This window comes from Phaethon aethereus (genome assembly GCF_964289735.1).
Source record: "Phaethon aethereus genome assembly, chromosome: 13".
Lineage (NCBI taxonomy): Eukaryota > Metazoa > Chordata > Aves > Phaethontiformes > Phaethontidae > Phaethon > Phaethon aethereus.
The window spans coordinates 8,757,123-8,768,468 of NC_138589.1; the positions used below are offsets into that span (position 1 = coordinate 8,757,123).

The 11,346-nt window shown below is 41.5% G+C and overlaps 1 protein-coding gene across 1 annotated transcript; it reads right to left on the reverse strand.

Moving 5' to 3' along the window:
* Nucleotides 1-776: 776 nt before the first annotated feature.
* On the reverse strand, nucleotides 777-9,011 carry LOC309409721 (borealin-2-like; the record flags this gene model as incomplete). The annotated part of the gene is made up of 10 exons (XM_082005930.1): nucleotides 777-824; nucleotides 1,645-1,731; nucleotides 1,965-2,097; nucleotides 3,217-3,255; nucleotides 4,716-4,783; nucleotides 5,580-5,647; nucleotides 6,308-6,368; nucleotides 7,072-7,112; nucleotides 8,127-8,255; nucleotides 8,882-9,011. The coding sequence occupies 10 exons, from the start codon at nucleotides 9,009-9,011 to the stop codon at nucleotides 777-779; spliced, it is 804 nt and encodes a 267-aa protein (XP_081862056.1).
* Between the last annotated feature and the right edge of the window lie 2,335 nt (nucleotides 9,012-11,346).

The following is an 11,346-nucleotide window of genomic DNA, read 5'->3' on the forward strand; positions in this document are numbered from 1 at the left end:
AGCCCAGTCCATCCTCAACAAGTTCTGAAAATAACAGAGCACCTACAGCAGAGCAACTGCTGGACTGGCATCTTTACCTGGGAAGATGTTAAAAGCCTTTTCTATAAGTTACTCAAAAGTACAGAAGTACTAGGAAAAATTGAGTTGACACCACACAATACAGTGTCTGCATTAGTGCCTGTCATACATAGTACTGTCATGTCACAGCACAAGACTGGAAGTAAGTTTTATTCCTGTGTGAGATTCATATATGCCACCATAGAACTAAAGTTACATGCCTTAAAATGCTATTCAAGAATTTAGAAACTTGAGCTTCATCTTAATTTCAGAATTTCAAAGAGATTGATAGCAGGTAGACAAAACTTGAGTAGTAAATCAACACTACGTTCTGCTTGTGGCATGCATGGAAGAATGCCATTAAAGAGCTCTAGGCTTATGAATAGTTACATAAAAGGAATATCCTATTTAGAATATCAGAGTTAAAACCTGTTTCTTACATACAACCTACTACTGTTCATTTTACTGTGAACTCTAAGGTTATATGTTAGATAAGCCTTTTATAAAGGAGGTGGAAAAGTAGATTACTTTCTTCTGGTTTTGTATCCTTTACAGACATAACAGGAATTTAATAATACACATCACATTGTAAGCTTTTATATAAAAACATTTACTGGGCAGTATATAGCTTTATTAAGACATTATAGACATTTGCTAAACACTTCAGAGGCAGCAAGCAAGAGCTATCATGGATACTCTGTAGTCACAACACAGTTCCGTTAACTTGGTTTAGCTGTTGCCTTTCCACATAGTACAGTCAGCTCACTCTAAGGAGAGAAAAATTCATTTTAGTTAAGTTACCCAGCAAAACTTGGAAGAAAGAAATGTCACTATTGCTAAAGCAAGCAGTGGGCAAGTGCTCCCCCATTCTCTACCTACAGAGGCAAGTCTGTGTCATAAAGCACAAGACAGCTTCCAGACCTGTAGCAGAACTTGTATAGCTGCATTCAAGTCTAAATACCTGCAAGACTGTAAACTGATTAATATTTTTTGTCTAAATAGAATTTTACTTCATGCAAAAGCCCAGCTACCCTCACCTTCAGAAGAGTCAGGCACTATGTGCTACAAAATTCTGTTCAACTTTATTCTGCTTCAAAACAATTTACTTCCCTGAACCAAAGGTAAGGCAGTTACTGTTCAATTGCAGCAGAGAATTAACAAGAGTATAGTTTTTACTCAGCAAGGGACCCAGAATAATGGGGAGATTATAACAAGAATCGAAACTTAGCTATAGCTTTGTAAGCCTTTGTGAATATGAGATAGAGAATGGCAGTTTGCTCATGTGGTAGGAGAGACAGCGGAGCAATCTAGGAGGAAGAGTTCATGCTTCTGTTGTCCCCCAGGCAATTACCAAATTGCACGTGCTTATTTAAGTGCCTTTACTTTTACACATTATCTGTGTTCAGCAGTTCTCCCATCTCTGCTCCTCCCTTGCCCTATTCCTCCAATTTATGCCAACCAATTTCAGCTTATCCTCAGAAGAGTTAAAGCACTTAGAATTTGCATTCATGACAGTATCTCACATGAAAGCCTGAGACTACGTGTCCAAGTATTTACATGTAAGCCTATTTATAAGGTTAAGCTTACCACTAAGTTATGAATATGCTGTACTGTATCTTGATTTAGTAGTTGTACATCAATATTATGGAGGTCTCCAGCAGCTGTACAGAGAGTCTAAACATGGAGAAACAGTTTTAAGATAAAAATTATTCTGAAAGTTTTTACATGCATGGCCAGCTTTTCTGAAAATCATGTGCTTGCCTGCTACACTGCAGTTACTTTAGTAAATATTTTTCCTTTTGCTTAGCAGCAATGCATTTAGGGACAGCAAGAGCTATCAGTGTCGGACTATTCACAGTTTATCAACTACTGTAAGGTGAAAAGGTTTTTTTTTAAAAGTTTGATACCTGTCCATCAGCCAGGGGAATGTTTACAAACGGAACAGTTTTGTCCTGGGGAACTGATTTACTTCTTAGTAACATGCCTTGAACTCTTCCCCTGGTAGGTACAGTTCTTGAGACAGTCTGTTGTAGTCCAGCACTAGAATACAATAAAATTTCTACTCTGAGGTTAACTTCATATGCTCTGCAGGGAATTTTCAAGCATGAAGCACATGCAAGTAGTAACAAACATACCTAACAGAAAGGCATGTTTAATTATTTCAGTTCTGCCAGAACAGAAAATCAAACCATCAGCAGCATTTACTAGCACCACTAGGTAACATTTTATGACCCTGAAACACTCCACTGACGTTCTAAGCCTGTGTTACACGCCAGTGAGCAAGCTGACATTTGGACCACTCGGTAACAAGAATATCCACTCTCCAATATCAACAGTGAATGCTTATGGTTTTGGAAAGATGAAACTTCATGTCTCAGGGCTTAAGACAAGGTGTGTGCTGTACCTCTGCTACAGAAGGAGATCAAGAAATACCAAAGCTGCTAGCTCAGAGGTTCAGGGCGTGCCTTACGCCATACAAAATTCCTAAGCTTCTTTCATCATACAATTGTTCTTATTCCACTTTAAAAAAAATGTGAGATTTGGGTATCTTCTGCAAGGAAAAAAGCCTCTGAAATTTACAGCAGGCCAAGGTGAAACCAAGCCACTTGCTGGTTTCATGACTCATTCAAGTTAAGTTGTTTACCCCCTCACTTCAGCTGATGACTTCTGCCAAACCCAAACTCTGTAGTGTATGGAGAATGATAACAACTAAAACCCTTAACTGTTCAATGTGCAAAGAACTGATTGTCAATTTATTTGCTTGAGGTTCTTTGGGGGTTTGGTGCTTTTGTGGTTTTTGTTTTTTTTTTTTTTTAAACAACAGTAGTTGTGACATTTTAAGCAAGCTTGGGCTCTGCAAATTGGTTTAAGCTGTAACCTATACCTTCAAATAACTGGGTTGGAGTAGAACTTATACTCTGAATCTGTTGCAGTTTTTTCAACTGGCTTAGTTATGACACCAAATCCTGTACCTCCATAAGAACGTAAGATAACACCCACAATCAAAGCAAGGAGGTATGAGTGGTTCACATCCCTGCTACCAAATTTAGTGGCAGATGGATGATGATTGATTAATATCTTGATTGATACTAATGTAGATATATAGTGTCTTGGTATTTAACAAAATTATTTGTTAAGAACAAGCTGAAAAACCCTTACCTTTTAGATACCTTTGGCGTGGCTTTGAAATTTGTGGCACTGCAATCAGAAGTAAGAGGCTTAATAGCCTCAGCCACACTTGCGGAAGAGTGAACAGACCTAAAAAAAAAAAGTGGTTGTTGGTTTTGTTTGTTTGGTTGGTTTTTTTTAAATTTTATTTCATTTTTTTATTACCTTCTCATCTACTGTAGAGTTTTAGCTAGGATGAAGATAGACAGATGGTGTATTAAAGAATGTTAAAGTGGTCCATGACAAGGTATGTAGTGCATATACATGTGAAGAAGCCCTCCTGAGGTAAATATGGTATTATGGGACCTAACACCATAGGGGAATGAAAGGATAATTTATGTTAGCAGGTAAAAAAGGGCTGCAATACCCAAGTTGGGTATAATTAAGGGAGCATCCACAGCTTTCTATCTGAGTGTGGAGAAAGTTTCTTGTGAAGTTTCTCTTTCAGCAGGAATTTTTCTAGATTACTTCTCAGGATATTTGTCCTCTGTGGTTGACCTGAATCCAGAAAACAATTTTTTTTCCAGTTTTGGATTTTAAGTCAGTTCACAGAAATCTTGATGACAGAAGTTTACCTCATTCTTTCCCCATCTCCCTTCTCACGTTTTGGAGATATTTTAAGGGCATGTGTTTTTGGCCCAGTGTTAGTATACTTGAATAACAGCAACGTTCAAAGACTGAAAAGTTAAGACCTCCCCAGGCAAAGTAGCCTTCTCTAGTTTGATTTTGTTGAGCCCAAAATTCTACAATCCCAATTCCAGAAAGTAATTAAACCTTGCTAAGACTTCTTTCAATTTTTTAGGCACATTAATCACTGATTCATTATTTAAATTGTATTTCTCTGAAGACAATTTGAATGTATCAAAATCAGTGCCAGCGGATACAAGTACGCACACTGGAGCCGTAAGTATAGCAAGAGCTTCTCAAAAAAATTTTCATGTAGATATCCCATTTTTTAATTCATTAGATCTTATAGTGAGACTTGAATTTGGTCCATCATGACTGTAAGTAGCTCTAATGTGTTTTTGCAAGTGTGTATTTTCCTGCTAATGACACCTTCCTTTCAGCTATGTACAAGGGCAAAATTATTACAAAACAATTTGTTAGTCCCAGCAGAGCAACAAAGATGTTTCCCTTATACCCTCTCTTCCATTATTCCAATTATTATTCCATTATAATGCCAATGATATAATATTCCATTATTCCAAAACTTTCCTAAGTTGTTGTTTGGAAATCTATACCGATTACAGGGATTCAGAACCGTGCACCATTCAGTGAGTGAGAGATATAACTACATTCCTTCATCAGCTAGAGGTGCTTTTTTGTTCAGGGTTCACATCACTACAATGCATCTGATTCAGGTTATGGAAGACATCTTATTAGATGTATTTCTGTTGTCCTCAAATCTCAGCTACTTTATCTGAAAAAGAGTTTTATTCAGCGTTCACCAGTTCAAGTGAGTTAAATAAGCTACTGCAGATCAGTCTTACCTAGAAAGAGGGTTCAGTTTGCTATTTAAACCAGAGGCCAATGAAACCAAGGACTTTGTTTTGGAAACCTGAAAATGTATATGTAAGACCGCAGTTAAAAGAAGTGGCATTTTAAGCCAAAATTATAGCTATTTCCAGGGAACAATACTGTAAGAATTCCCAGTTGAAAAAGAACAGTTAAGTCCCATAGTGCTGCCTTTTATATAGCTCCACATACAAATAAAATAGCAAATATGCATTCCAAACCAAAAGTTTCATAATGCCCAAACGTATTTGTTCATACTGAAATTCTGTACAAACAACCACCTTTCTAATATACACCCGCCCAACTTGCAAGCCCTCATAATTAATGCCTGTAACTCTGCATATAATCTTTCTGTCATTGTTGTCATCTTACTACATACTTCACTGTCTGGCTGAGGCACTGCATTGCACAGACTGAGGTGTTAAAATTAATACACCTGTGCTACTTGGTTTAGAGATCAAGGTGGACAAAAATGCACAAGTCATTCAAATATAGAAAAGCATGTATTGAAACATGAAGTTGAGGGTTTTTTAAGAAGTTTAGACAAAAAAATGTTTCCTCAAACCATCAAGACTTATTGGCAAGTCAAGACAGAATGACTATGCCACTATTTTCAAGTCTGTGTGAATGAGTTACCAGAAGTGCAGATACCATATTTCATTATGAAATTAATTTACTACACAGTTTAGCCTTGCTTAACTTAAAATATGTTGAATTTAAACCAACTGATTTTTCAAACAAACAGTAGGCCACTGGCTTGACCGGTCATGGATCTAGCAGGGTTCATAGCAGGTCAGAAGTGATTAAACCCTGATGTTGTTTGTTCAGAATAAACTTACTTTTTTAGTTATTTTCTTAGCAGAAATATGCTTGGCATCTTCATATTCAACAATTGTAGTTACCTTAACTAGAAATATATTAGAAAGAGAAGGAAAATAAAAATGTCATGAAGAGCACAAAACACCACTTCAAACTCATTTATTTGAAGCCTATTTACCCACTGACAGCTATGTACCAGTTCTGCTATCTGATGGTCATTCACCTGGGCCAGAGTTCAAAGCAAACTATGTGTGCTCATCACTGACACTGTGACACACGGGACAGGTAAAAGACACTACATAATCCTTCAACCCCCAGACAAAATAGATTTTCTGGTAGTGTCCTTCTTAGCGCCTATTTTGGAATATGAAGAGAAATGCTACTTTCCTTACACACCTCATGGGCAGGAGGTCAAAGGGGAACCGATGAGAAAATAGGGGTGACTTTCATAGCTATTCTGCTATACTGTAAAGCACTGACAAGTCACTTAAATCTGTCTCTTCTTGCCATTTTCAGTGATAAAGCCAAAGGGCAGTAACTCTTATTTCATGTTTTGAAGTACTTCAACAGTAGCATAGCTCATAACCCTCCACACAAAATACTGGGGGGACCTGTACGTTATACTTCTAGTTACACACTTTTCCCTCTTGTATCCTTCAGGCTTAATGTTCACTTTACAAATGCTCAGTTCACACCAATAAAAAAAGAACATTTAAGAACCAAGCTATATATTAATGGATTGACTTGCCTTTTTTGCTGTTGGTCCTCACTGGTTTTGGATTTGGTATGTCTTCTAGGCAGCAATCGGTCTAAAAAACATTTATCCAACAAGGGAAAGTCAAGAGATTTTGCCCAGTAAATTGCATATTATCCTACAAAAGGCAGTGAACTAAAAGGGCATAAAAGAAAGTGACAGAAGTGGGATTGCCTAAACACCGGTTTATTTTTTCAGAAGAGAAGGCTCCGGGGAGACCTTATTGCAGCCTTTCAGTACTTAAGGGGGGCTTACAAAGAAGATGGGAACAGACGTTTTAGCAAGGCCTGTAGCAATATGACAAGGGGTAATGGTTTTAAACTAAAAGAGGGTAGATTTAGGCTAGATCTAAAGAAAAAATTTTCACAATGAAGGCAGTGAAACACTGGCACAGGTTGCCCAGAGAGGTGGTAGATGCCCCAACCCTGGAAACATTCAGGGTCAACAACACTGGAAACAATGGAGCTCTGAGCAACCTGTTGAAGATGGCCCCACTTGTTGCAGGGGACTTGGACTAGATGACCTTTAAAGGTCCATTCCCACCCAAAATATTCTATGGTTCTATGATTTCTGCCTGCAGATGACCCTAAAGCTTTAGGTCATGTTCATATCTGCACCCTGTCTGTCTGTCTAGCCTTTTCATATTATCTTCCCTTTAAACAAACAGCCAAAAAAAATGTTTTGTCTCAAATGTTTACAGCAGGGAGAGAAGACTTCTATTCTTTAAGCTGTGATAAAATTTGAAAACACACACTTACCACTGCAGCAGCAAGAGCCACTTCCTTCCCTCCTCGCAAATCTGTAACTCAAGAAAGTATAACTTGTTTATATACTATTACTTGCATAATTATCACTTGCATGTTCGTATCTTATGTGCCATGAAGCTGAACAAGTAATTCAGGATTACAGTTGTTTAAATAGTTAACCTCCATTAGCATTATGTTGCATTTGAACAAGATTCAAGTCTTGTAGGATCGTCATTCCTACAAAACAACAGCGAAAAATCTTAGGCCATTTCCATATGTTTAATCTTTGAAAGGATACTAAGCATACTCACACAGTATATAACCTGAATTCAAAGAAAACCCCCTATACGTTGCACTGCTACAAGCTAACGCTTTTAGGCTGAAGTTTTCAAGGAAGACACTGAAATACATACTCAGCAAAGGCTTACAGTAAACTCAAGTTCTTCAAGAGTCTTAGGTTTGATGTTTGTGCAGCCCCTGCAATTTCCAGCTGCAAGGTAGATTCCAAATACATCAGTTCTCACCAGAATATGCATCTGATGCTGACTATACACCACAGCTTAAACTGTTGTATAAACGTGAGATTAAAATTAAACTTGTTCACTCATCATCACAGGTAAACAACTCTATGAGAAAGGTTCAGCAGTAGGAGACTTCAAGTTAACAGAAAGACAAAATAATCTCTGTGGCTAGGATGAACAGATTCAGACGGAAAGCAATTCTTACGGTTTTATGCATAGAAAATACCAGACTTGTAATTATTTCTTGTTTCTTCAGGCTTTAAATATGGTGACTTCAGAGCGCACATAAAGGGTTGCTCTGGACTCTATACACTGATACCTACTAATTCTATACCCTGTGTTACATAGGTCAGTCTACGAGAACAAGAGCGCTTACTGAGCATCTGCGGTGTAATACCACGGCCGACTAACTTAAAAGATTCAGCAGACAGAGCAAACTTTTTCATAAAAGTCACCAAGTTTACAGGCTTTCTCACATTAGTCAAGGGCACATCATGCTGTAATGATGTCTGCGTCCCTCACAAATACGAGGACATGTACGCTTACTAAGCAAGTCTTTTCTTTTCATTTTCCTGACAGCAACTGGCATCTTCAGCAGCTCCACTGTAAATGCCTTCTCAGCTGTTTGCAAAAGCGAATCAAGTTCTTTCTTCATTTCCTGGATATTTTCCTTGGCTTTAAAACAAAACAGGCTTTTATTGCCACAGGCGTTACGCACTTCCAAGTATAAGCACTGGTAGACTGCCTCCAAAAAACAAGTTAAAATAATGTTTTCTCCGGGGTGACCTGACTTGCGAGTCAGAGCGCCCGAAAGTCGGCACCGGGCACGCCTCAGGCAGACGAGAAGCAACATGGGAGCCCCGCCCCACACCCGCACCGCCGAGGACGGAGGGGCCCGGGGCCGCCCGCGCCCGAGGGGCGCCCGCGGGCCTCCGGCAGGCGGCGCGGCGGCCCGCTCACCCCCAGGCCGCGCAGGCCCCGGCGGCCGCCAGGGCGCCCCCTCGCGGATGGCGGGGCCCCGGAGCCACCCCGAGCGCGGGCTCCCCTGAGGCGACAGGGCGGGCGGGAGTTCGCCTCTCCTCGCCGCGGCTCCGGCCCGGAGGCTCTCCTCGCCGGGAGCCGCTGCACGCCCCCCCCCGCCCCGATACAACCGCGGTGCCCGCCAGCGCGATGCTCGGCCTCGGCGCCGTGTCCGGCAGCTCCAGCGCGCCGGGAGCCGCCTCAGCACCTGCGAGCGGCGGCACCCGCCAGGGGCGCGGCGGGGCAGGCATGGGGCCCTCGCCGCCGCCCGCCGGCCCTACCCTGCTGGTCGAAGTCGCTGAGGAAGAGCGCGATGCGTTGATCCTTCTTCTCCTGGGAGAGGGCCCCACGGTCGGGCTCCACGCCCGAGTCGCTACTGCACCGCTTGCCCGCGGGCTTCCTCAGAGGCATGGCCGCCACCCCACAGCACAAACGCGCCGCTCCTCGCCAGGGAAGCTTTTGTAAGAGCAGGGGCATCTCCCTCCCCTCTTCTTCCTCCTCCTGCTCCTCCTCCACCCCCCCGGGCTCGGGCGGACACACCCTCCGGGGCGGTGGGAGCGGGCGGCTTCAGACTTAGCTGCGACTCCCTCTGAGGGGCTGTGGGTGTGAGGGGTCGGGACGTCCCGGGAGGCTCTGGTCTGTGGGGCTGGGGGAGGGCACCCCCGGGGGCCGCGGCCTCTCCTCTCGGAAAGGGGGTGCGGGTGGGCATCCTGGTGCCCGGGGACGGGCCCGGGGCACGGCGGGACAGGCGCAGCGCCGGCGCCCGCGCGTCCTGACAGGAGCTGGGCGGGTTTACGTATGGCCACGCGCACAGGCGCTGTGTCCTGGTGGCACAACATTAATTGTGCTTTTTTGCAAATTGCTTTGAAGCGGCCGCTGCTGACCTCGGCACATGAGGAGCTGCGGTAGGGCAGATGACCGCCTTCATGCCGCGGGTGAGTAGTAACCGGCGCCGGAGGGTGTCGAACGCAGGCCCGGGGCCTGGGGCGGGCAGCGGTTCCGCTGCCAGGGTTTGGGCAGGTACTGGGAAACCTTTCTGCTGTATAGCAAAGACCCTATCTCTGAGCTGAGGTTTGGTTTTAGCTGTTTTACTGCTGTTGCGTGTGCAGAATATGCAGTGCTTCAAAGCTAGCAATGTGAATAACCTGTTTGCCTGATGCAAATGGTTACAGGTTGTGTGAAATCAGGTGAAGAAAGTATTTAATAAACATGTAGTAATGTGGAACATTGTAAGGGCATGACTACATGTACTATTGAATGTATAAACACATTCAAAGCCCTATCCTTAAAAGTAGAATTTCTTGCAGAAACTTACTATCTTACATGCATCCAAATAAAAAAATCACACCAGAGGTATGAGTATCTTAGGTTTTGTACAAATGATCAAACCTGTATTCTTTATCGACCAAGGACCTGTGTAAAAAGGAATTTAGATAATGTTTTGGAACACTAGGGGTTTTCACACTGTCCACGTAGTCGATGTTGCAAGCTCTCTGAAGTTAATAGGTTTTTCTGTATTGTATGCATCTGGCACAGTATCCTTATCTACTGATCCAGATGGGACAGGCTACCTCGCTCAAAAAAAGCTGTAAAAAAATCTGACTGACAATTCATAATATAACCGTATCAGACCATGTTCTTGTTTGTAAAACAACCAACCTACTCCCTCAAAAAAAACAGGTAAATGTTTCTGCTCCAGAAAACACTCAAATACCTGATACAAAGAAAAGAATAGCCTGCTTTTGCTTTTTTTCTAATGGTGCTGGCATATGCATATACGTTTAGGGAAGCACGACTAGCTTCCCTTTCCCTAAACTTTATTTTCTTTTGAATTACCAAACACCACTAAAGTCATTCTGAGCTGTCACTGCAAAAAGGTACGATTGTGTTGCTCTCAAACAAGCCATGTAAGAAGTTTTTTAAAAAGGAAACAACTGACAATACCAAACAAACCCCTTATCAAAGCTTTCAGGCCACAGCTGATCAGCCTGAACTGACTCATTGATCCTCTCTATGAAGAAAAAAGTCTGTCTTGCTTAACTCCTGGTTACAACTCCTTACATAAAAAGACATGATTGATTATGAGCATAAAACATGCCTAAGACCAGCTCTATGTACAATTCTGTGTTGGTGGGGAATAGTTTTGTGGTAACAAGTTTGACAAATTTAAAATCCATGAATTAGAGTGATGCAGAAATTAATGATCTGGTACATGGATTAAAGCAAATACTAGTTTGAACATGAAGTTAAATGCCGCATAGTGCTATCCAGCAAGTGTTGCTAGTGACATAGGAAATGGAGAACTATTACCTTTTTTTTTTAACATGTGCTTTATTATTTGGAAGTCTCATACATCTGAAGTACCATTATAAGGAGCACCTGTAGGAAAATCAAACCTAGAAGCATGCATTTGAAAGTAAGGATTGTCTGTTATTAATTAAATATTTCAAAGACATTGAAAATAAGCCTCTTTTCTTAGCTTTACAGGATTGTTCCACAAAAATGCACATTAACCTTATCACAGTACATACAAATATTGTGGTTGGACAATAGAAAACACCACCCTTCCATATGAGATGCCTCAAGAACAAATTTTTATCCCTTATAATGTCAGAAACATAAAAGGCACTATAATAGAATGTTTAGAAAAAACTCAAGTTTATGCCATTATATTTTCATTTAAAAGTGTAAGAATTGCTGTTCTGACTTAAAACAAAAAGCCTTTCACACCTGTAAATTCTCATTA